Raw genomic sequence first — 23,336 nt, 5'->3', positions numbered from 1 at the left:
CCTCTCCCCTTAACCCCTCACTCCATGCCCCTACCCCATTAGCCCCTTTTAGGTCCAGTCTGCAGACTTGTATACTTAGAGCTGACTTTGGGTCAGCCCGCTTCAAACCTCAGGCTTTGTCTTCTTCCCTTTCTGGCCATTTGGTTGAGACATTGTCAATCACCTCTTAGATCAGCCCACAGGTTATTCCCTCTCCCATCATTCTATCGGCTGCTCCTATGGAATCCTTGCATTCCAATGCATGAGGGGTCATTTTTAGGTCGATCCTGGGCAGCGCATGCGCTGCTCTGTGAGGCATGCTGTATTCAGGTATGAACTTGAAGCGCCGCCCATCTTTTCAATTGGCTGCTATCACTGTCCTTTGTAAATGCTTGCTTCTGATTTGTTTATAGGCTTGTTAGTCCCTCCTTAGTGCCTCCCTTTCTTTTGTAACCTTCCATCTGGACTGGACCATTTACGTGTGTCCTTACTGTATAGCTTGCATTAGCCCTTTGGGAGAACTCTTTGCTTAATTAATCTAAGGAGCACTGATGGGACACCAGCTTTAGCAATGGTGGCTGGTTTTTTTGTGTTTTGTTTTGTTGGTATTTGCAGCACGCTATGCTCACTTTCACAATAGGACCACTTGCGGGATGGGCCACGCAGCACGCCCAAATCGTTGTTTTTTTGTTAATTTACATTAAATCATGGCAGCCGCGTGTCTTGTGTGCAGTTTGCCCAACTCGTTTTAAAAGCAGCCCTGTGTCTAAAGGAAAAGGGCTGACAGGAGCACACGACTACAAATATGTTAAACTTGGCAAAAGGGGAGCATAAACGATTACAACGTGGGGTGAATCTAAAATTAAAAAGAAAATGCAATTTCCCTTTTATAGGTCAGCAGGTGCTGTTGATTACAACAGAGCAGTTGTAAAGATGATTTACAGTGGCTTAAGAGTTCTAGTAAAGAAATTAAATGGTCTTTTATCAGCCGCAACTCGTTCACATTCATAAAAAGTTGCATCTTTACCTAGAGCGAGCATTGCCATGTACTGGAGAAATGAAGTGAGTCCGCTGACTGTATAAAGTATTTACTCTCTTTTTTAGGTGTACATCAAGCATCTGTTGTGCATGCCCCATGAATAACAAGCATTTGCAATGCAATAGGTCTCGCATTTCCGAGGGTTTCAGCTATTGGCATTGTAAATGACAGCGCCTCTTATTTATGTTTTGATAATTTACACATAAATAAAGGCATTGTCATTTACAATGCCAATAGCTTACTCTCTAGCAAATGCAAGACCTATTGCATTGCAAATGTTTGTTCTCTTTTCTCTCCCTCTGCTCATTGCTCCTCCCTGCCACTCCTGCGCTCCACACCCTCCCTCTTTCATCCACTCTATCTATGACCCCACTTGTCAAGTGCTTGCTTTCTCAAAGCTTTTTTCTCTTCTTCCTGTGACCCACCCTGCATTCAACACCCACGAATACCACCCCACTTTATATTGGCTTTGTTAATGCGTGTATAGTGGCATTGTTGTAGCCAATATCAGCAGTGGGTCATTTTTGAACCATTCACAGATGGCCCCTGTGGCTGCACGCACTGGTGGCCATGCTTGAACCATTCGAAGATGGCAGCTGTGACTGCACACACTGGTGGCCATGCTTGAACCTTTCAAAGATGGCCCCTGTGACTGCCCACGCACTGGTGGCCATGCTTAAACCATTCAAAGATGGCAGCTGTGACTGTGCACACACTGGTGGCCTTGCTTGAACCATTCAAAGATGGCCCCTGTGACTGCGCACGCACTGGTGGCCATGCTTAAACCATTCAAAGATGGCCCCTGTGACTGTGCACGCACTGGTGGCCATGCTTGAACCATTCAAAGATGGCCCCTGTGACTGTGCACGCACTGGTGGCCATGCTTGAACCATTCAAAGATTGCCCCTGTGACTGCCCACGCACTGGTGGCCATGCTTAAACCATTCAAAGATGGCCCCTGTGACTGCGCACGCACTGGTGGCCATGCTTAAACCATTCAAAGATGGCAGCTGTGACTGTGCACACACTGGTGGCCTTGCTTGAACCATTAAAAGATGGTCCTTGTGACTGCATGCACTGGTGGCCATCTTTGAATGTTCTGTGGTTTACTCAATGAATATTATAGCAAAGCAATAAAGCACTGGCAAAGCCACTAAGTCTGCAACTACATATTAGAGGACAGATTGGCCCTGGAAATGCTTGTCTGGCGCTCTGCCACCGTGTGCAGTGTTTGTTGTGCTGAACAAGATTTGTGCTAATTCCAGCCTGATGCAATGGCAAAGAATCGCTTAGAGGTCGAACTCCATAATAGGGCTCTGTTTTGTGACCTTGCTTGGCTGTGACACTGAATGGCTTCTTTTCTAGGCAGTGTTAAGGACCAGAGGCCTTTCAGTGACCACAGGACTCTTCAGAATCAGACGCTCAAAGGAAGGAGAACCACTTGTGATCTTGTTGCGAAGGGGCCCCTTTCGACTCTCACTGCACTGTAAGATCAAAGCCTACGAAGTAACCTCATTGCCATGAAACAGTACGGGCAAAGGCGACCGGTCATGTTGCACTGGTGACCCTTGTGGTTGTCTGTGTCAAACGGTAAAATGGATGTGCCCACTAGGTGATGACACGTCACTGTCCTAGTATAACAGGGTCAGATGAGCGACCACTGCGCCACTTTTCTGTTTAGCAGCACAGGATGAAAAGACAAAAGGGGAGAGGTGAGAGGTGACTTGATAATTAAATTATCCAATAAAACAAACGTTTGGAAGCACCTGAATGAAAACATTTCTCTGCTGCTTGAAAGTTTTGCAGCGTGAATCTTTCTGGATTCACTATGCTGTGCATTATTCCGCGGTCTGGTGGTTGGGTCCGGATTCGTAGTCTTTCTTTTGTCTTTTTTTGTAGCCCAGGTGGGCGTCGACGTCTCACCATTTGGTGCACTTCTCGTGACGTCGTCCTGCTTCCTGCGGAAGTCCCACCTCGGTGCGCCATCTTCAGATTCTTTTTCCCGCCGTTGGGTCTGGATCGTCACCATGAAGCTCCAGAGTTTTTTGGCGAAGAAAGAAGAAAAGGCACGAGTTTCATCGAAGAAAAAGTTGAGGAAGACTACAGAAAGGAAGAGCAACAAGCCGGGACGACTAAGAAGGAGGAGAACCTCGAGATCTTCGACGTCCAACGGAGAATGCGCACTCAGGGACACTGAGCGCAGGAATGGACAAAACACCTTTTAAATTCTGCCGTAACTGCCACCACAAATACGCGCAGAAGGACCAACATCCGGTCTGCAACCTTTGCCTGCCTGTCGACCACGAGAGCAAGGAGTGCAACGCCTGTTCGGCTTTCACACCGATCACGCTCCGGGTGAGAGAGAGACTGAGGAGAGCCAACTACAACATGGAGGGTAAGGGGAAGGCCCCGACACTGTACGAACTGGGCCTCTCCACCGACGACGAAGACAACGTTGCCGAAGGACCTGATGACTTCACGGTTGCAGAGACTGATAAGAAAACGTCTGACAAGGTAGGAGAGACGTCGAGCACTAAACCCTCGACAGGGCCCTGAAAAACAGTCACTCTCGAAAAACAGAGTCAAAGTCCTCGAAAGGAACACCGGCGCCGAAAATTTTGACGACCGCGAGTGGATCCAAGGACGAAAAGACCGGCGGATCCGTCAAGAAGGACTCCCAGGTGCCGAAGACCGCCGAAAGGCAAAGGTCGTCGAAGCAAGGCCAAGAAAGTGGGCGTTCGACTTCGAAAGATAAGGTCGCGTCGACACAAGCTCTGTCGAAAAGACCGGCGCTCAACGCCGAACACGCCTCTGAAATGGAGAAGAAAAAGAGGAGGCTCGAAGCGGAGATGGAGAACATCCTTCAAAGGAAAAGGGAGTTCGAGGAGAAGATGAGAAAATTCACTATCCCAACGAAACCGCTGTCTATCATCGTCGAGGTGTCGAGGACTCCCAGAGAGGAAGAAGAAGACCTTTACTATGAGGGAGAAGAATATGAGAAACAACAATCGAACTACGGCTCGGCGCCGTCGACGACGCAGGACCTGGAGTGTCAGGACCTTGACGCCGAAAATCCAGAAGAGCCTGTGGAGACTTACCCTTCGAGGCCTTCGCCGCCAGATGACATAGGGGCTTACAACATGGTAGTCAAAAGTGCGGCTGCAGCTTTTGGTGTTAAGCTGGAGGAAGAAAAGCCGAAAGCAGACTTTTTACTGGAGACACTGCTCCCTATCCAAACTAGGAGCCAGTTCCTCCCCATGCTCCAGAGTGTCACGAACCAAGGGAACGAGGCGTTCAAGGACCCAGCAACATGCAGGTCCATCACACCTAGGACCCTCCATACATCAAGGGATCAGTCACAGCAGATTCAATCATTGCATCTACTGCCAGGAAGAGGGCAAATGTCCCAGCAACCTCTGGACCACCTCCAGACAAAGAAAGTAGGAGGATGGACCTGACTGGGAGAAAAATAGAGAGAAACGCGGCAATGCACTGGCGCATGGCGAACTCCAATGCCCTGCTGAACAGGCACCAGTACCAACACTGGGACGAAATGGGAAAACTGATGAAGCACCTCCCCGAGCAATACCAACAAAGAGCTGCACACCTAGTGGAGGAATTAAAGAATATAGCAAACTCTTGCCTTAAAACAGCGTTGGATGGAGCAGAAACATCAAGCAGGCTGATGGCAATTGGAATAACAGAAAGAAGGCAAGCCTGGCTCAGGATTTCAGGCTTCAAGCAAGAAGTTCAGAACAACATCCTGAACACCCCTTTCAACGGAGAGACGCTGTTTGGGGCATCGGTGGATGAAAAACTCACCCAGCTCAAAAAGGAGAACGAAACAGCAAGGTCCATGGGGGCCCTGCAATTCAGAGGAATGAGAAGAGGTACCCCGACACGGAGACCTTACGGAAGAGGAGGAAAACAGCCGGGAATGTCAAACCAAACATTCCAGCAGGCCCATCAGGGCGACAATCACGGGCAGCAGGCCCAGCAGAAACAACACTGGCAATACCAGCCTCGGGGCCAGTCCTTTCGGAGCAGGGGGAACGGACGAGGCCAGAGACGCAGAGGGGGAGACCAACCCACCTCAAAGTGACTTCACACGGGAAAGAGTGCTCACCCATAAAAACCCTCTGAGGGTGAAGCACAAAAGATCAAAGACGAGAGGGTTACACAGACCAAACGCCAACGAACATGTAACACCAGTAGGCGGCAGACTGAGACGTTTCCTTCAAGAATGGAAAAAGATAACAGACAAATGGATACTCAACATCATACAGTTCGGATACTGTATAGAGTTGGAAAGGATACCACCAAACAGAAAAGCAAAGAGGAGGGAGCACTCAGGCCAGGAACTAGTGCAACTCGTAGAAGAAGCACAATAACACTCCTAAAGGATGCCATAGAGCCAGTACCTTTCAAAGAAAGGAACAAGGGAGTGTACTCAAACTACTTCCTGGTACCAAAGGTGGACGGGACACTAAGACCCATCCTGGATCTACGGTTCCTAAACAAGTACGTAAGGACGCAAACTTTCAAAATGACGTCTCTACAAGAGGTACTCCCGCAAATTAGAGACGGAGACTTCATGTCCACCGTGGATCTCAAAGATGCATACCTGCACATCCCAATGAACAGGCAGCACAAAAGCCTGTTAAGGTTCGCCATTGGCAAGGAACACTACCAATTCACAACCTTGGCATTCGGGCTGAAGTCCGCACCAAGGGTTTTCACAAAATGCCTGGCGGCAGTGGCAGCGTACCTGCGGAGGGAAGGGATTAATGTATACCCTTATCTCGACGACTGGCTAATAAAGGCAAGTTCACGCGAAAAGTGCGAGGAACACGCACAGCGGGTAACGAACACACTAATGAAGCTGGGATTCTCAATACACTGGGGCAAATCCTCTATGGAACCAGAACAGGTGAAGATCTTCCTGGGGGCAAAGATCAACACCTTACAGAGAACAGTGATGCCCAGCGACAAGAGAACACTGACCCTGCTGAAGGAGACGCGCCTCTACCAGAAGGGGCAAGCTCTGACAGTGAGAACAGCGAGCAAGATCATGGGGATGATGGCGTCATGCATTCACCTAGTTCCCAATGTACGCCTACACATGAGACCATTCCAGGAATGGCTGCAACAGCAATGGTCACAAGCAAACGGAAGTTGGGAGGATCTAGTGGTTGTAACGCACGCGGTGCAAGAGGAGATAGCATGGTGGAACAGGGAGAACATAACTATAGGGAAGCCCTTGACACCACCAAACCCAACGGTGACCATCACCACAGACTCATCTCAGATAGGATGGGGAGCACATATGGACAAGCTCAAAGTGAGGGGTCTGTGGACTCCAGCAGATGCGGTCAGATACCAACTACCTGGAGTTGAAGACCGTATTCCTAGCCCTGAAAGCCTTCCAGAAAAAACTGTACAGCCAGAAGGTGTTGATACAAACAGACAATACAACAACGATGTTCTACATCAACAAGCAGGGAGGAACACAGTCATTTCCCCTATCCAACCTGGCGCAGGAGATTTGGAGATGGGCCATCCCACTCAAAATAGACCTGCTGGCCATTCACCTACCAGGGAAGGACAATGTGGAAGCAGACTGGCTCAGCAGGCAGACTTCGGCGTCCCACGAGTGGGAGCTCAATGGACAGGAAACGCTAAGGCTATTCAGAAGGTGGGGTACACCGACAATAGACCTGTTTGCAACACACCTGAATGCAAAATGCCAAAGCTTCGCATCCAGGCAACCAGAGAAACAATCCAAGGGGAATGCCCTATGGATAAGCTGGTCAAAAACATTTGCCTACGCTTTTCCACCAATACCACTGATACACAGGGTACTCAACAAGTGCAGGACCAGCAACATGACGCTGATCCCAGTGGCACCACAGTGGGCAAGACAGACCTGGTACTCGCAAATAGTGAAGATGGCACAGGGACCACCACACAAGTTCACCAAAAGAAAGGACTTACTCTCCATGCAGAACGGAGAGGTTCTACACCCAGAGCCAGAGAGCCTCGGCCTAGCGGCATGACTCCTGAAGACATAGTTTGCACACCTTAAGCTACCTCCAAGCACTATGCGAGTGCTCCGGGAAGCAAGGAGACCAACGACACGGAAATGCTATGGGGAAAAATGGAAGAGGTACACACTTTGGTGCAGGAGACATAAACTGCAAAATGAGCTGACAAGGGAATCAACGGTGCTAAGATACCTCACGCACCTACTAAAGGCTAAACTATGTTCTTCCTCACTAAGGGTACACCTCGCAGCGATTGTGCCTACACACAAGGTGAGACTGGTGAAAGTTTCTTTACATCAAGAGTTGTAAAGAGGTTCCTGGAGGGGCAAAAAGGATAGCGCCACCAAAAAGGATGCCGCCGCCGGCGTGGAACCTCCACTTAGTCCTAACGGAACTCATGAAGGCGCCCTTTGAGCCCATCCACAAGGCCTCCCTTCAAATGCTAACAATGAAGACAGCCTTTCTGGTGGCAATAACCTCGCTGCGCAGAGTAAGCGAGCTGCAAGCACTAACGCTGCAAGAGCCCTACATCCAGATAAACAAGGACAGAGTCGTAATGAGAATGGACCCACACTTCCTGCCGAAGGTGGTGTCGGCATTCCATATGAACCAGACAATACAAATACCAAGCTTCTTTCAGAACCCTACCACAGGCGCAGAAAGGGCACTGCACACTCTAGACGCTAGAAGGGCAGTGATGCACTACATCGAGAGAACCAAGGTGCACAGGAAAACTAAGCAGTTTTTTGTGTCCTTCTCAACCAGCTTCCTGGGTAGACCAGTAACAAAAGGCACCATCGCGCGATGGATCGCACTGATGTTACAGTTCTGCCACAAACAGGCAGGACAAGAACTATCAGAAGGGGCACGGGCCCACTAAACAAGGAAGAAAGGAGCAACAATTGCTTTTCTGGCAAACCCACCCATTCAAGACATATGCCTGGCGGCAACATGGGCTTCAGTGCACACGTTCACTAAGCACTACTGCGTGGATATACAAATGAACAAGGAAGCACAAGTAGGAATAAAGGTGCTTCAACATATATTCAACGACCAACGCTCATCTTCCACCCAGCCGCCACAAAAGTGACAAACCGCTACAAAATCAATGCACAGCATAGTGAATCCAGAAAGATTCACGATGCAAAACGAATAGTTTCTTACCTGTCGGTGTAGTTTTGCAGCTTGAAGATCTTTCTGGATTCACCAGCGAACCCTCCCACCTCCGCCAGAAAGATGAGGATGGAGAAGAGGGGGGAAAGACAGAGAATGGAGAACAAAAGAAGACTTGAAAAGAAATGTGAGAAAGGAGATAATTGAGAAGAAATACTGTAAATGGCCTAGGGTCCAAAAACAAAAAAAAGAATCCGAAGATGGCGCCCCGAGGTGGGACTTCCGCAGGAAGCAGGACGACGTCACGAGAAGTGCACCAAATGGTGGGATGTCGACGCCCACCTGGGCTACAAAAAAAGACAAAAGAGAGACTACAAATCCGGACCCAACCACCAGACCGCGTAATAATGCACAGCATAGTGAATCCAGAAAGATCTTCAAGCTGCAAAACTACACCGACAGGTAAGAAACTATTCGTTAAGGGGTAGAGCCACCAAGGCGAGTGAGCGCTCTTTTTGTCATGTGATATCACTGCCTGAAAGTGCCAGAGTGCAGGCGGGGTTAGAATCTGGATTTATTTAACTTTCTTTGAGCCAATAAAGAGAATGGATACTATGCCTGAGGAATGAACCTCAGCCAGATACATCCCAGGTAGTTGCCTTCCCGCCCATCGTACTGTTACGTATCCATATATACATGCAGCTCTAGGTTGAACTCCAAGATAGGCCCGTGGGAAGTTGGTGTTTGGTCTGGATTTCGATTTGCACTAATGCTTGGACAGAACATTACTTTTTGAGACATTTTTCTCAAATGGGCAGGCTCATTTTTCCTACTTCCAAAAGGCCTCTTCTCTGAGTAAATGAAGAACCGTGTAAAAATTGAAGCAAATTGTTGGCTCGGCAAACTAGTGGACTTTTTAGGCGGACCTTCGGAGAGACTTTCAGAAGGCGCTTAAACTGTACAACTAATTGTCCCCTCTTTCCTGAGCGCTCTGCACCAGAGTTGCTCCCATTTGGTTTGTTGCTCCTGGCTGACTGAATGTCTGCATGGGAAATTTTAGTAAGGGCTGGCTTATCCAAAGTTGTAAGAACATAACCAATTGTACATAGAATAAATTATCTAATCGAACCCTATAAAAGTAAACACAGTGAGCATATTCTTTGTGTATGTTCATCTGTGCATGCTTAGGCGACTGTTATGCGGCCCCTAGGATAAAGACCAGACGCTGAGAACTGTGTGCAACACACAGTTGCGAACAAAGTGAATGCCCGGGTGTTGCGTAATACCATCAACACACAGAGATCTTTGTGTATGTATAAAGTGTAAATTCATGTTTATAAAGTGCTTTATCACTAAAGTTTTAAAGTTTCAGCTCAGGGTAGTGAAACATGTTACTATTGCTAGTTACATAGCACTTACTTCAGCGACCTCCGCTCATTGTCAATCTGAGCACTGCCACTTGCAAACACCAGCTCAGAGCTGTCTTACTAACTATATACTTGGGTGTGCCTTACTAAACTCCGTGTTCCTCTTTTCTTTCCTCTCATCCCCTCGCGGACACTCAGATCCAGCCTCAGACTGGGGTGCTGGAGGGAGGCCTTCTACTGACCATCAGTGGGTCCAATCTGGGCCAGAGTGTGGAGGATGTGGAGGTGACTGCGGCCGGACTCCCTTGCATCGCTGTTCCAGAGCTGTACAGGATCTCGACCAGGTGAGTTGCATATGAGTCCGGAGAGGATGTGACGTAATGGCCAGATCTTCCGACTTTGGATCTGGGGAACCTATGTTTAAGTATCTGCGTCTGCTCAACATCCTGCAATGCTGGGCAAATCACTTCCTCTCTCTTCGCCTAAAAAATGAATGTGACCTTATGTCATGTAACTGCTGTTAACGTAAAGCTCTCCAATGCTTTTGGGTTGAGTTTGTGCTATATAAATAAATAAAAAATTGCAAAGGATACAGTGACTTTTCCTTTTTACTCGTTGTTTGTTATAAGCGGTTCCTGCCAAGATATTGGTGCTCAAAGGAATACAAGAAACCACTGTATTTACAGACATCCAAAACAAACCAACGCGAAGACTGACTTAGAGTTTATAGATTCCACTTACATAGTTATCTTATTGAAACTAAAGTTTGCCTAGGGCAAAATGGAAAATCATCACTTTGCAGTGACTTCACTCTGTATAAGCTGGCCATTTTTACCAGAATTAGAAAAAGGTTTCTCCTTCAGACCTGTTAATAAAGAGATGTGTTCACACGTGTAATAAAATAGCAGAAGGAGCAGTTTTGTCGTAGGGAGTGTAAAATCCTCAAACTCTGGGTTCAGAAGTATGGCGCGTGGGAAAGGGAGGTGGGGGGTGGGCCTGGCCCAGGCTGACATACCACCAAGGAACATCTGGTCAACAGTGTATACTTCACCTCTCCTCTTTCGAAGACTGATAAGTTCATTTTTAATACAAATGTATTTAACCAGATTTACCAACCTCAGAAGGATGGGAGGTTTTTAAGTCTGCCTCTCTCCCTTCTAAGCTGTTCACTCAATCTCTGGAAGGTACAGTTGTTGCAGGAACACAGAAGAGGCCCGAAGCGTACAAAAAAGTCCATTTGTGGGATGCTGGAATTCATCTCAGCCACTAGTAACTACTCAGGCCACATCCCAGCCCATCATTATTTTGCACACCATGTTAGGGCTCGTCAGTCGGGTATAGCTTGGTTCCGACAGGGTTTATTTTATTCAGCAGAGATGTTCTGCCTAAAATTGATATCAACTAGCGTTAATTCTGAAATTAAAACTAAAACTAAAATCCATGAATTGACACATGCCTTTCCATGAACATCACCAAATTGACTTGAGCAGCACTTTACTCCCTAAAATGCCTCAAAACCACCCTCACTAAATGTCATTTGTCAGTTACACAGGACAAAGTTATCTCAAAAATTTACTATGGAAGTGCATATTTGATAGGAGCTTCTAAGACGTCACTAGCAGCCGTAAAAGCCATCATGCTAAGGCTGCACACCTCGCAACAAACTCCAGAAAGTTGGATTACTTTTACCCCATTTTACGACCTCCACTCTGTCTAGAGGCAAGAATTACATTTACATGTGTGGCTGACTTTCAAGGCTTTGAAACTAGGCAACCATCTTAATTTGTTTTGCAGTTTTATGTAGCTCAAACTTGACTGGAAGGTATCGGAGCACTTTACATGAGCACCACTTATGTTACAGATGGACACATTCATGTTTTTGTTAAGCCCGGGGAGATTAAGTGGTTTGCCCAGAATCACAGGATGTGGAGAAGTGTGGCTCAAGTGGAGAAGTGTGGCTCAATGATTAGAGTGGCAGACCCTGATGCAGAGGTCTAGCCCGGGACCAGGGTTCGATTCCCCGCCTCGGCGGGTCTTGGGCTCAAAAATTCCACGGACCTGATAATTCTCGCCTCTGTGCCTATTCCAATCATGGAGTCCCACTCTGCAACTTTGGGCAATAGCTTGCTTAATCTCCACAACGGCCCCCACAACGCTAAGGATGCCTGGCCTCCACCTTGGGGGTGCCCAGGAGTGGACGCCTCACAGGGAAAGCCAGGATGGGTTCCACAGCGGTATTCGTACAAGCGCCTTGAGACCCTTGCGGGTGAGTAGTGCGCTATACAAGTATCAATTTACATTTAAGCGTCTCTGCCAAGACTCGAACCCGGTTCTCCAGCTTTGAGGTCGACCGCCCTAGCCGTTAGGCCACATTTTCTCACTTTTACAATCTCCAGTGGTGAATGAATTCTCAGGAACAAAACATCCTCCGACTTGTAAGAAATTGAAATAGCACCAAGCGCCCTGTGAAGACACGGACTCTGGAACGCTGGGCATTACACCCTCGGATGGGAAAGAAACGAAACTTTTCTTTTCAAACCAATGTCTATATAACTGAGCTGCCTGAATGTCACTTCCTCAAAATTCCTCCCATATATGTGACTGTTTAACCACTGACTCTTACAATGTACACATGCAAGTGATGGTCTGTTTCCATGTGCTCTACTTTTACTTCAGTAAACCTAAGACCACAGAAAATCTGTTTTGTGAAAATATCAACCTCTTGTCTCCTTGTCATTGCGATTCCATACTCTTGGTGCGTGTGCTACCAGGGCAGACCAGACAGAACTGGTCAAGGCCAGGATGGATATTGGACTTGGGTGGTGTAGTCTGCCAGTCAGATTTTGCTAAGCAGCAGCCAGCTTGCATCCTGTATTTGTGTGTGTACCCTGAGGCAGTGAGACACGTTGCCTTTCACATGCTTCCCCCACAGTATTCATACTGAGGGGCTTTAGGCATGTTTTCATATCGTCCTACTCCCCTTTCTGGTCTTTTAAAACCCATAAGGTATTGAACTATTCCCCCACAACTCACCCCTTCCTCCAGACTGCCTGGATGCCAGTCCTTGCTCCTCCCATCACATGGCTTCTGGTGCAGAGCTGGCACCTCTCTCGTACTTACCTCTCTCCTGTGCTGTCTGTGTATGGCACAGAACTTCTGAAAGCTCAAGCGTCTGAACTATGTGAAGCAGTCTCTCTCATTTCCCCCCTTAGAGTCGTCTGTGAGGTCTCTGCAAGCAAGGAGGTGTCTTCTGGTCCTGTGACAGTCTCTGTGGAGAATCGCCCGCCAGGCCGCTCTACCCAGGATTTCTTTTACCAAGTGAGTACCTCTTCCTTGTACTGATCTTGTAATTATTGCACCTCCTGCCGCCATGGCACCTACCATCAGAGTTTATCTACAACCCATTCCCTGCAGTGTCTTCATGTTCGTTCAACACTCAGTATTTGATATCAACACTTCATTTTGGGTCCAAGTTTGTTAGTGTTGTGCTTAATTTCTTTTGCAGAAGAATGGTATTGGATTTTAATCCGGGTTTGACCCTTTTGAGTCCAAGCAAATGTGCACCATGAAGATGGCAATAGTGTGTGTGACCTTAAGCACAGACATTTCTGTTCTTAGTTTCCAATTCACAAAGTGTTTTATTACTATTTTTTGGGGAAAGGACCCTCTTTAAGTCCATTTCTTAGCCCTTATAAATTAGTGATTACTAGTTCTGTTTGGTATCGGTAGTAGTTTCCCCAAGATGATGTCATCAGGGTGCTTTTCAGAGGCTAGCATAATGGAACTTTGAAACCTACCAGAAATGTGGTGCTGTTTTTTTTCCTAGAGGAAAAGGCTGGGTCTGAAATGACATTTTGGCTAGATCTGCCGTAGGCCAAGCTTGATAGCTTTTGTGCTGAAAAAGCACTGGATGGAGGGGCATCCTTTACTCCACTCGTGAAACCACTTCCGAGCTAAAGGGCCATATTGCAATCTGCTGACATTGGCTCTTGGAGGGTGCATATGCTTCCAAGTTTCGGATTACACTTATCTGGCACACTGTCCTGTTCTGCACTGGGCGCATTTTCATTGCGTGTGCCAGTCCAGACTAGGGCAGTGTACCAACTTCACCTTGTCTGCAGGGTCACCCCGTATTTTTCCCATTTTGCTGGACCCTATATTTTGTCTGGCTTTAGAACACGTGCACTTTAGATCTGCTGAACCGTAGTAAAGTGCTTGTGCTCCTTTTAAACATTTACTGAATTGGCATATTCCTGATTGGCAGATTTAACTTATAAGTTCCTAGTACATTGTAGAAGGGTTTGTAAGTTCATTCATTTTGAAATGAGAATCAAGTCGGCTTAATGTAACGAGTTGTTCGATACCTTGGAGAATTAACTTTGATCTCAGTGTTGAGAAGTTGGCACATCTAAGGGGGTCGGTGTGTAACTCAGTAGTCGTCAATGGAGTGACCAAGTCTATCCACGGTAAACACGACAATTTCGTGTTTTTACTGCTGGAACATGTAAAAACACATGTTCTGCCTGTGAAATAACGTGCACCCTGCCTTAGGGATTGGTAGGCCTGCCATGGGGGTTACTTACACATACTTCAGAGGGAGGTTTCGCTTTGCTATTGCTGTAAATGGCAAAGTCAGGCTAGCGGTTTAAAACTCCTCTTCCAGTCTGCAGCGGTGGACTGCAAGCATAGTTTTAGCTGTGTCACACCCAGGATGGCACAACCGGTGCTGCAATCCCTGGGGTGTCTCTCTAACTTCCATGCCTTGGGTACCATATACTAGGAATTTACAGGTAAGTTATCCTATGCCAATTGGGCCCAGCCAATGGGGTCATGACCCTGGCACTGAGGTCTGGTTAGCAGGCTTCAGTGTACTCCAAGGGTCTCCAACCAGTAGCTTGTGAGCTACTGTAGCTCTGAGTAGCTCACCTGTGTGCAGCCCAGCCTATTAAATTAGCAGGCTTTTGATTGGTTGAATTAATATACATATAAGAAAATTTAAATTCTACTACACTGCTAATATTAGTAGCTCTCAGTGTGTTTCATTGAACATAAGTTCTTCTCGGTACAGAAAAGTTTGGCGACCGCTGGTCGAACAACCATAATCATCAGTCCAAAAACTTGGCAATGACCATCTAAAAAGAGGCATTTCCCTACACCTTCCACTGTAGACCGACTCGGCCAGTTTGAACATTGCAGTTTGACTTGTCAAAATAACCGTTTTGACAGGTCAAGACCTCCCTTTTACATATTAATAAGTCACCCCATATAGGCCTTGTCACCCACAAGGCAGGGTGTATGGTACTGAAATGTAGTACACGTAGCCATTTAATGGTAATACATCCTTACATGCTATATTTCACTGTGGCAAGCCTAGTTGTCCTACGTAGAAAACCAGAAAATACTAATACTGTATCCCGGGAATGGGACAAGCTAGATAAATTATTTAACAACAATTTTGCATAGTTACTAAAAACCCAATTACATGATTAAGTCCGATTTATAATTTGCTATTATGGAAAAAGAACTTTTAAAAATGTACCTTTTCCTTGCCTGACATTCCTGGAAGCCGACTCTTGCTATAGTGGACCAAAATGAGGTGCTCTGTGTAAAGAGTCCTGGCAACCCTCATTGGGTGACGCAGGCAAACATGACATCCCAAACGCTCTCTTTGGGGGTGGCGTGGGCAAGCAGGTAGACTAATCAGAGGGTTGTGCTAAGCATTTATGGGACACACAAAGGCAGTAACTGAGACACACACTCCAAAAAAGAAATACAACACAAAACATCACACATTTTATATAAATTTAGATACCATGACCTTCGGAATCGGGTAAGTACTTTTCGAGAGAGAAGTTTTGACAGGTTTCAGAAGTTCACACGTAGGTCAATTTCTGGAGCTGCAATGTTATCCTATGGGGGAAAACATGAACTGTGTTCAGGCACTTGGCAGTGACTTACGGGACTCTTCTCCTGGACTTAAGGTGAGTAAGGGGCAAGGTCCAAGGCAACACCAAGAGGTCACCTCGGACGGCCCTGTGTTGGCTGGGTGTAGAGGTGCCTTCAGGCATCACTTAAGTCAATGGGCATCAGTCCGGTCACAGAGGCTGCAAGCTGGGACTGGGAGGGCCATTCCGGGTGAACCCAAAGGGGGGTCAGGTCTTGAGGTTCTTGTCCAGGCACGGACATGGTCGGTTCACTCAAACCAGTGCTGGGGGGGGGGGTGGGGAGGGTCGTGTGCAGTGGGGCTTTTTCCGAAGGGGTCGCGCTGTTGAAGACTCTCATGGTAATCGGTTTCAGCAGAAAGAGGCTGCAGGTGGCGACTGGGAGTCCAGTCTGGCCAAACCCAAGGGTTGGCTCCGCTCTTGAGGGTCTCGGGAATCTGTTGGCGCCATCAACTCCCTTGGACTCGGGCTGTAGGGTTTGGATGCAGAGGTTCTTTGAGGTGTCATATGGCAGGGGTCGGTGGCTCACTCTTTGTTTTAGTTCTGAAGAAAAGGGGCAAACAAGACAGTTGCACCACTCTCGATGTGGATCTCACTGTCTCCGAAGTCCCTCAACGTGCAGATCAGTCTTTCTCGGTGTTGGTGTCCGGGCTGGACACAAGAAGCCTTGGTTGCTGCAAAGGTTCAGGTACCCCAGGTATTGGTACTATGTGGCTCCAGTCGCTCCTGGTATACCCACACTTGGAGGAAGAATGGATCTGACCTGTTGGAGTACGAGTACCCCTTCCTCGGGGGCAGCGGCGTCAGCAGTCCCGGTAAGCGTGAGAATGAGGAACCAGACTTTGCTTCTTTGGTGCCTGCAGCTGCAGGGCAGTAGCTCCTCTGCTCCAGGGGAGGTCTTTGGTAATTGCGAAGCACTGGCACGCCTCTAGGTTTCTTGTAGCCTGCACAGAGGCAGGACGAGTCAAGTTCTCCACGAGGGTCGGGGGCAGCAGGTAGGCTGGCAGGGTTGGTGCCAAGTCAGTACTTGGTTCTGGGGTCAGCACTCTTCTTTGCCCACTCCTTCATTGAGCCGTCTATCCTGGCTTCACGGGTGCCACCTAAATACTGTATTTAGGGGTGTTACAAGGATTGCCGGGTAGAAGCCAGTGGGCTACCTACCTTTAGGGTGACTGCACCGTCTATATGACCATTTCCTGTGAGAAGTGGGCATAACCCTGACTCAATGGACCTAATTCCACCAAAATTCAAGATGGAATTTTCCTGGTTGTGTGCATTTCAGGTAGTCCACCTTAGGGGTGGTACTAGGCTGCGGGTGGACACACCTCCTGACTAGCTAATTTCCCTGCTTATCAGGGTGCCAAATGGGTCCTGGGCAGTGCTGTCATTTCCCCTGTCTAACAAAGTGCCTCCGGGCGGCAGATAGCAGGCACATACTCCTGCTGAGCACCCGGGACACTTTATGGAATACAGCACCAGGTGAGTAACAAAGGAAGATTGCACATTGTTTTTGTAGTCTGCTAACATTAGCTTGGTCAGGGCAGAAAGACGTATGAAAATGTGCCGGTATGCAAGTCAATTCTCTTACTGAACATGCAGCCTGGTGACTCTGGGGCCTTTTATTGCAGATACAGCCGCTAAAGGTGGGCTGGATCATGCAGGTCATCTCAAACTACAAACTGACATTTACAGCCATAAGTAGGTGGGTTGCCATGCTCTGATGTCTCTGGCCCTTATAGCTTGCTCTCTTCAATAACACCAGGGCAGCCCTAGACCTATTGGTCTAGGGTCATGGCCGGGATACCTCATTGCCTTGCAGGTTTTAGGTTGGGCGGCAGGATCGTCCCAGTGTTTGGTATCAGAGGATTTGTGACTATTCATTCCACAACATATTCATCCCCTATTGACTTCCTCCCTTTGCCCACCTAAAGATGGCACAAGGGATCGGGATTAGTAGTTTTCCAAAGCCAATCACCTTCTGGGGTAACACTAGTAGTGCTTCTCGGCCTCCGTCAATACCTTTACCTTCTTAATGCCACTGTTGCCTGACCTGTGCTGGCTGATGTGTTGGGAAAGGGACTGTAAAGCAAGTGACCAGAGCAGGTGGTAGTGTAAGGCGGGGAGATGGACAGGTTCGGCCTCATCGATTTTAGCCGCTCTTAAAGCTGCATATTCTGCTTAACACGCTTTGACCGGTTTCTTCATTCTAGGATCCAGTACTGCAGAATATATACCCGCAGCGTGGACCTATGGCCGGCGGAACTCTCCTCACCATCTCTGGGGCTGATCTTTCAACAGGAAGTGACATCACAGCCTTCGTGGGAGATGTGCCCTGTGTCATGTGAGTATAAGTGACAGGAAATGTTTTATGATGGCCATTTCAGACCTCTGGGAGTAGGCGGGAGCATGCATAAACATTCCTGAACCAAGGCATGGTACCCCATGCAAGAGGGTTAAAATACACACACACACACACCCTACAGCCACTGGTTTATGTTAGTTCACAGATGACATATGCAGCAGTGCATGTGCTCAGCAACACACATCTAGTTGGAGAGGTCCTCCTACCTGGACCACTGCACAGAGCCCAGATCCCCCTTCTGGAGAGTCTGAGCACAACTTCTTCCATAACTCTTTGGAGCTGGCCAGGCCTGGACCACTCTTTCGCCCCTCTTTAGTAAATAGTATGCATAGCATTTGATTGGTCCATTTTGTCATGCGTTGCTCTAACTTTGGTTTACAGAGTGGCAGACATTCAAGGGGAGCATATTGTGTGCCGTACCAACCAGAGTCTGCAAGTGGGGGAGTTTCCAGTGAGTGTCTTCTATGGAAAGGCTGAGAGAAGGCTGGATGGAGTCTTGTACCAGTACACCGAAGATCCCAGCATCACCGCTGCTGCCCCTTCTACCAGCTTCTGCGGGTAGGATGCTTATGAGGGCAGGGTAAAATCTGGAATATCCTTTTCCCTAGTCTTATTTTCTCTCATATCACACTGTATCTTCCTTTCTTTTTCAAATTGATCTGTTCATACCTCAGCCATTTTCAATTTCTCTCATTCCAGGTATCGGTTTCAGAATTCTTATATGGGCCTCTGTTTTCTCCACATCAGTTTCTTTAACCCTTTCTTTTATGGTACCTATTGGGTACATTAAGTCGGACACTCTGTCCAACCAGAATTGTCCGCTTCTTCTTGGACTTGTCTTTTAGGTCACAAATGGGTCTTTCAGGCAGGTATTTTAGGATTATCTGGTAGGGGAATAGTCTTTTAATCGCAGGAGGTTGGGCATCATTCCGGCAGGTGGTTGAGCATCTTTCTGGCAGGAATTGAGGGTTTATTCTGGTGTCTTTATGACAGGGGTTTTGGTGTTTTTCCAGCAGGAGGTTGATTCCTTTAGCAAAGAGTTGGGGCCTTTTGGTGAAGAGTTGGGGTCTTCTCAGCAGGGATTTGGAAACATTCCAGTATGGTTTAAGCAGATTGAAATGGGTCATGCAGATAGAGGATTGGTCATGTTTGGTTTTGCCTGCAGTGACTGCGTCTTGCATGATAGTTTCTTTTGCACACTAAGGTTCTATTCTGGCAAGACTGTTAATCAACCCATGGTGCTTCTCTCTATGCCTCCCTCACTTTTTGTACAGAGGTGGACGACACATTCGGGTTGAGGGCAACAACTTGGACGTGGTGGAGTCGCCTTTTATCACAGTCCTGGCTGAGGAGGATGGTGCCCGACGTAAAAGGAGACGTCGAGGTCTGCCAGCACCTTTGATGCAGGTGAGCCCTCGCCTTCTGTCTGTTTTTTTCTGAAAGTTCCTTGAAGCGGAAGTCTGATGCATCACATCCCTTATTCGGAGTTCTGCTTAGCCTTTGCTTTTATGTTCAGACAATCCTCAGCCTACTCCCAAAAGTCCACCCTGCTGCTCTTTTGCAACTTCCATCTCTCGCATCCATGGAAGGGATGCAGAAGTCCATGGGTATTCCTTATTATCCCTCACAAGCTACTGCTCGCATCAGTTCACTTTTGCTTCACGCTTGCATCTTACTGGTAGTTCTCTTTATGTCACACTGGCTCTTGTGTACCTTGTTCTCTGTACTCGGGGCAACATTTCTTGCAAAATGCTGTTTGCAGCTAAGTATATAATCAGTTTTCCTTTCCATTAGATGTTGCCGTCTTTAATTAGTAGCTTTAATTGGCAATGCTGTAGTCGAGGAAAAAAAACTAGGTGGAACTTTTGCAAGTCACAAAAGGCACCTGTTTGATCTTTCATTTCTTAATCAGACAAGCCCAAGTCCAGCACAAGGGGCTGAGCGCAAGCTTTTACAAGACACATCAACTTTGGTTGGTCGATTAAAAAGGGCGTTAACAATGAAAGAATTTACCTTCAAACTGACCATCAATATGCATGACCGCTCATCATGCTACACCCACAACTTGAAAGCAATATTCAGCAATCTCTGTCATGGTGGGTTCAGCACTGGCATTTGTCCCCCTGAGTTTCTCGCTGTCCCCCAGTGGAAGGGGATGGGCACTTGTATGTGTGCAGCTTTCTCATTTTTCGTGAGAGGGGGGTCAATGTGTACCGCTGAATGGTTTTCTCATTTCAGCTACAGGGCGGGGATAAGCACTCGTATGTAAACCTCTGGCTCTGAGGAGGTTTGTGTGTCACTGGCTGTTTCTCATTTCTCATAGCGGGAGTGAATGTACTCGGGTGTTTATGCTTCTGATTGTTTCTCATTTCTCATAGCGGGAGTGAATGTACTCGGGTGTTTATGCTTCTGATTGTTTCTCATTTCTCATAGCGGGAGTGAATGTACTCCGGTGTTTATGCTTCTGATTGTTTCTCATTTCTCATAGCGGGAGTGAATGTACTCGGGTGTTTATGCTTCTGATTGTTTCTCATTTCTCATATCTGGAGTGAATGTACTCAGATGTTTATGCTTCTGATTGTTTCTCATTTCTCATAGCGGGAGTGAATATACTCCGGTGTTTATGCTTCTGATTGTTTCTCATTTCTCAGAGCGGGAGTGAATGTACTCGGGTGTTTATGCTTCTGATTGTTTCTCATTTCTCAGAGCGGGAGTGAATGTACTCGGGTGTTTATGCTTCTGATTGTTTCTCATTTCTCAGAGTGGGAGTGAATGTACTCCGGTGTTTATGCTTCTGATTGTTTCTCATTTCTCAGAGCGGGAGTGAATGTACTCGGGTGTTTATGCTTCTGATTGTTTCTCATTTCTCAGAGCGGGAGTGAATGTACTCGGGTGTTTATGCTTCTGATTGTTTCTCATTTCTCATAGCGGGAGTGAATGTACTCTGGTGTTTATGCTTCTGATTGTTTCTCATTTCTCATAGCGGGAGTGAATGTACTCGGGTGTTTATGCTTCTGATTGTTTCTCATTTCTCATAGCGGGAGTGAATGTACTCGGGTGTTTATGCTTCTGATTGTTTCTCATTTCTCATAGCGGGAGTGAATGTACTCGGGTGTTTATGCTTCTGATTGTTTCTCATTTCTCATAGCGGGAGTGAATGTACTCGGGTGTTTATGCTTCTGATTGTTTCTCATTTCTCATAGCGGGAGTGAATGTACTCGGGTGTTTATGCTTCTGATTGTTTCTCATTTCTCATAGCGGGAGTGAATGTACTCGGGTGTTTATGCTTCTGATTGTTTCTCATTTCTCATAGCGGGAGTGAATGTACTCGGGTGTTTATGCTTCTGATTGTTTCTCATTTCTCATAGCGGGAGTGAATGTACTCGGGTGTTTATGCTTCTGATTGTTTCTCATTTCTCATAGCGGGAGTGAATGTACTCGGGTGTTTATGCTTCTGATTGTTTCTCATTTCTCATAGCGGGAGTGAATGTACTCAGGTGTTTATGCTTCTGATTGTTTCTCCCTTTCTCATAGCTGGAATGGTTGGCACTTTTTATGTACGCTACTGACTGTTTCGGACGTTCCCCCAGTGGGGGAGTGGGTGAATGCTGCCTTGTGCACCACTGAATATTTCCTTCTCCCTCTAAGGCACAGGTAGCCTGCCGGACCAACTCTTCGTCGCTCCTTCTCTGTCCTTCTCCAGAGATCCCGGATGGGTTGCTACCTCTAGACATTATCTTCATCCTGGACAACGTGCATCAGAACTTCAGCAGCATCACTGGAGAGCCATTTAGCTACAAGATCAACCCAGTTTTGCGCCCCTTGAACAAGGAGGACCCCACTAAACCATACAGCCTGAAGCCAGGCAACGTGTTGGATATTGAGGTACGGGAGGCATGGGTTTCCTCTGTCTGAGTTTTATGCTCTGATGCAGAAATCGGGGGTTGGAGGGAAGATGTGAAACTTGTTATCACTGTGCAGGGTACAGAATTACAAGGTCTGCACATTCCTTTGGCTGTTATGTTATCAGTTTGTAATGCTGTTGAGCATCAACCACTGTTAGATGACCGGGCAAAAGGCCCAGGCCAGGCAGTGGCCGAGGAGATGTGGAGTGAAAATGTTTTTGGCAAGTATGGTTAGACAGTCGGGAGAGGGGGGAAATGATTCCTGCTCTATTTTCTCCTAGAAAGAGATAAGCTGTTGAAGTAGCGCTTGGACCAAAACTCGCATTCACTTTTCTCATCGTAAAAGGTTTGGTGGTGGCAGAACGGAGCTGGTCTCATCGTGGCATTGAACAAATCTGATGCCTTTCTGGTGGGTAAATATGTCCGACTGCAGGACAAACTGGGCTTGCATGTTCAGCAAGACGGCCTGACTGTAGCAGAATTTAGTCTGTTCGGCTCTTTATCAAAGCACGGCAGGATCCTTTCACTGGGTCCATCCTCTTTCAACCAAATAAAATATTCCCAGGAGAGATACAAGTAATACTGTTCAAATATTAGAGATTTTTAGGGATCAGTAAGTATGCATTTAAGGGTGAGCATACTTAATACCTGATTACCCACGCGTGTTCTTGCCTCCTAGATCCTGTCAAGACTAAAGTACACTCCATATGTAGTTATTTTACAAGTCCTGGCAACTCAATAGATTCAATAACGAAAAAAGTTGTAAGAGAAAAGAACATCACTTAACTTGTAGGGAACAAAGAAGAGTCGAGGTTGGAAAAATTAAAGCAACCTACTGCCCAAAAGGTTACAGCAGATAGACCCCTTGATGCAATGCAAGACCTTGATCTATTCTTTACAGTTTTTCCTCTGTTGTCATAGGTTAACATGCACCCTCATCAGAATGCATCCAAAGACAAATCGGGATCAATGTGATGTTTTGGCTCCCTGTTAATGTTTGCTTCAAGAAAGCCTTCATCAGGGCATTTGGGTAGAAGCCACTCTTGGGAGAGATCTCAACTGTCTGGTTTATGGTTAGAGTAGCCTAGTTTAATGCAAGTCCTCACTGACAAGCAGGTCCTAGCAGTGGCACAAAGTATATCTTCACCAAGATGCCCTCGAGTACTCCTGTCAATTACTAAACATGTCCTTTCAGTCCTGAGATTGACCGGAACTGCTGGCACATGCTTAGCTTCAGCCAACGGACATGGATCTAGTCTTGAAAGCTTCAGTGAGAAGCGGAAAGAATGCTACAAAAGGGACAGCACGTCATTCCAATAGTATGTGGAAGTGAAATCCTTCTGTAAGGAATATCCCTTTGGGAATACTTTTGTTGAAAGTAGTGAGCCTACAAGAGTTGGCTGTTAAGCCATATACTTAATTTAAAATATTCTTACTTGGTTTACGAAACAGGACAGGGACTAGTCAAGGCTTCCATGTAATACTTTTGCCGGTCTACTGTAACGCCTACCTTTCCTCTGGTGCAGAAGAGCTGGACCTTGAGTGAAGGCTGGAAAGAATGATAAACCTGGTGGAATAGCATTGC

At 47.0% G+C, this 23,336-nt stretch overlaps 1 protein-coding gene across 7 annotated transcripts in view; it reads left to right on the top strand.

Annotated features, from left to right (window-relative positions):
* PLXNB3 (plexin B3) overlaps window positions 1-23,336 on the top strand; it is a 394,300-nt gene that overhangs the window by 309,909 nt on the left and 61,055 nt on the right. For 6 of the 7 annotated variants that reach the window (XM_085629786.1, XM_085629789.1, XM_085629790.1 and 3 more), the window contains 6 exons: window positions 9,741-9,886; window positions 12,755-12,860; window positions 17,695-17,825; window positions 18,228-18,404; window positions 19,121-19,253; window positions 21,495-21,731. In XM_085629786.1, the coding sequence (XP_085485912.1) occupies window positions 9,741-9,886; window positions 12,755-12,860; window positions 17,695-17,825; window positions 18,228-18,404; window positions 19,121-19,253; window positions 21,495-21,731 (930 nt within the window). The remainder of the gene's footprint in view (window positions 1-9,740; window positions 9,887-12,754; window positions 12,861-17,694; window positions 17,826-18,227; window positions 18,405-19,120; window positions 19,254-21,494; window positions 21,732-23,336) is intronic. The other variant, XM_085629788.1, reaches the window with a different exon arrangement.

The sequence above is a fragment of the Triturus cristatus genome, chromosome 10 (genome assembly GCF_964204655.1).
Source record: "Triturus cristatus chromosome 10, aTriCri1.1, whole genome shotgun sequence".
Taxonomy (NCBI): domain Eukaryota; kingdom Metazoa; phylum Chordata; class Amphibia; order Caudata; family Salamandridae; genus Triturus; species Triturus cristatus.
This window is presented reverse-complemented; position numbering and strand designations above follow the sequence as displayed.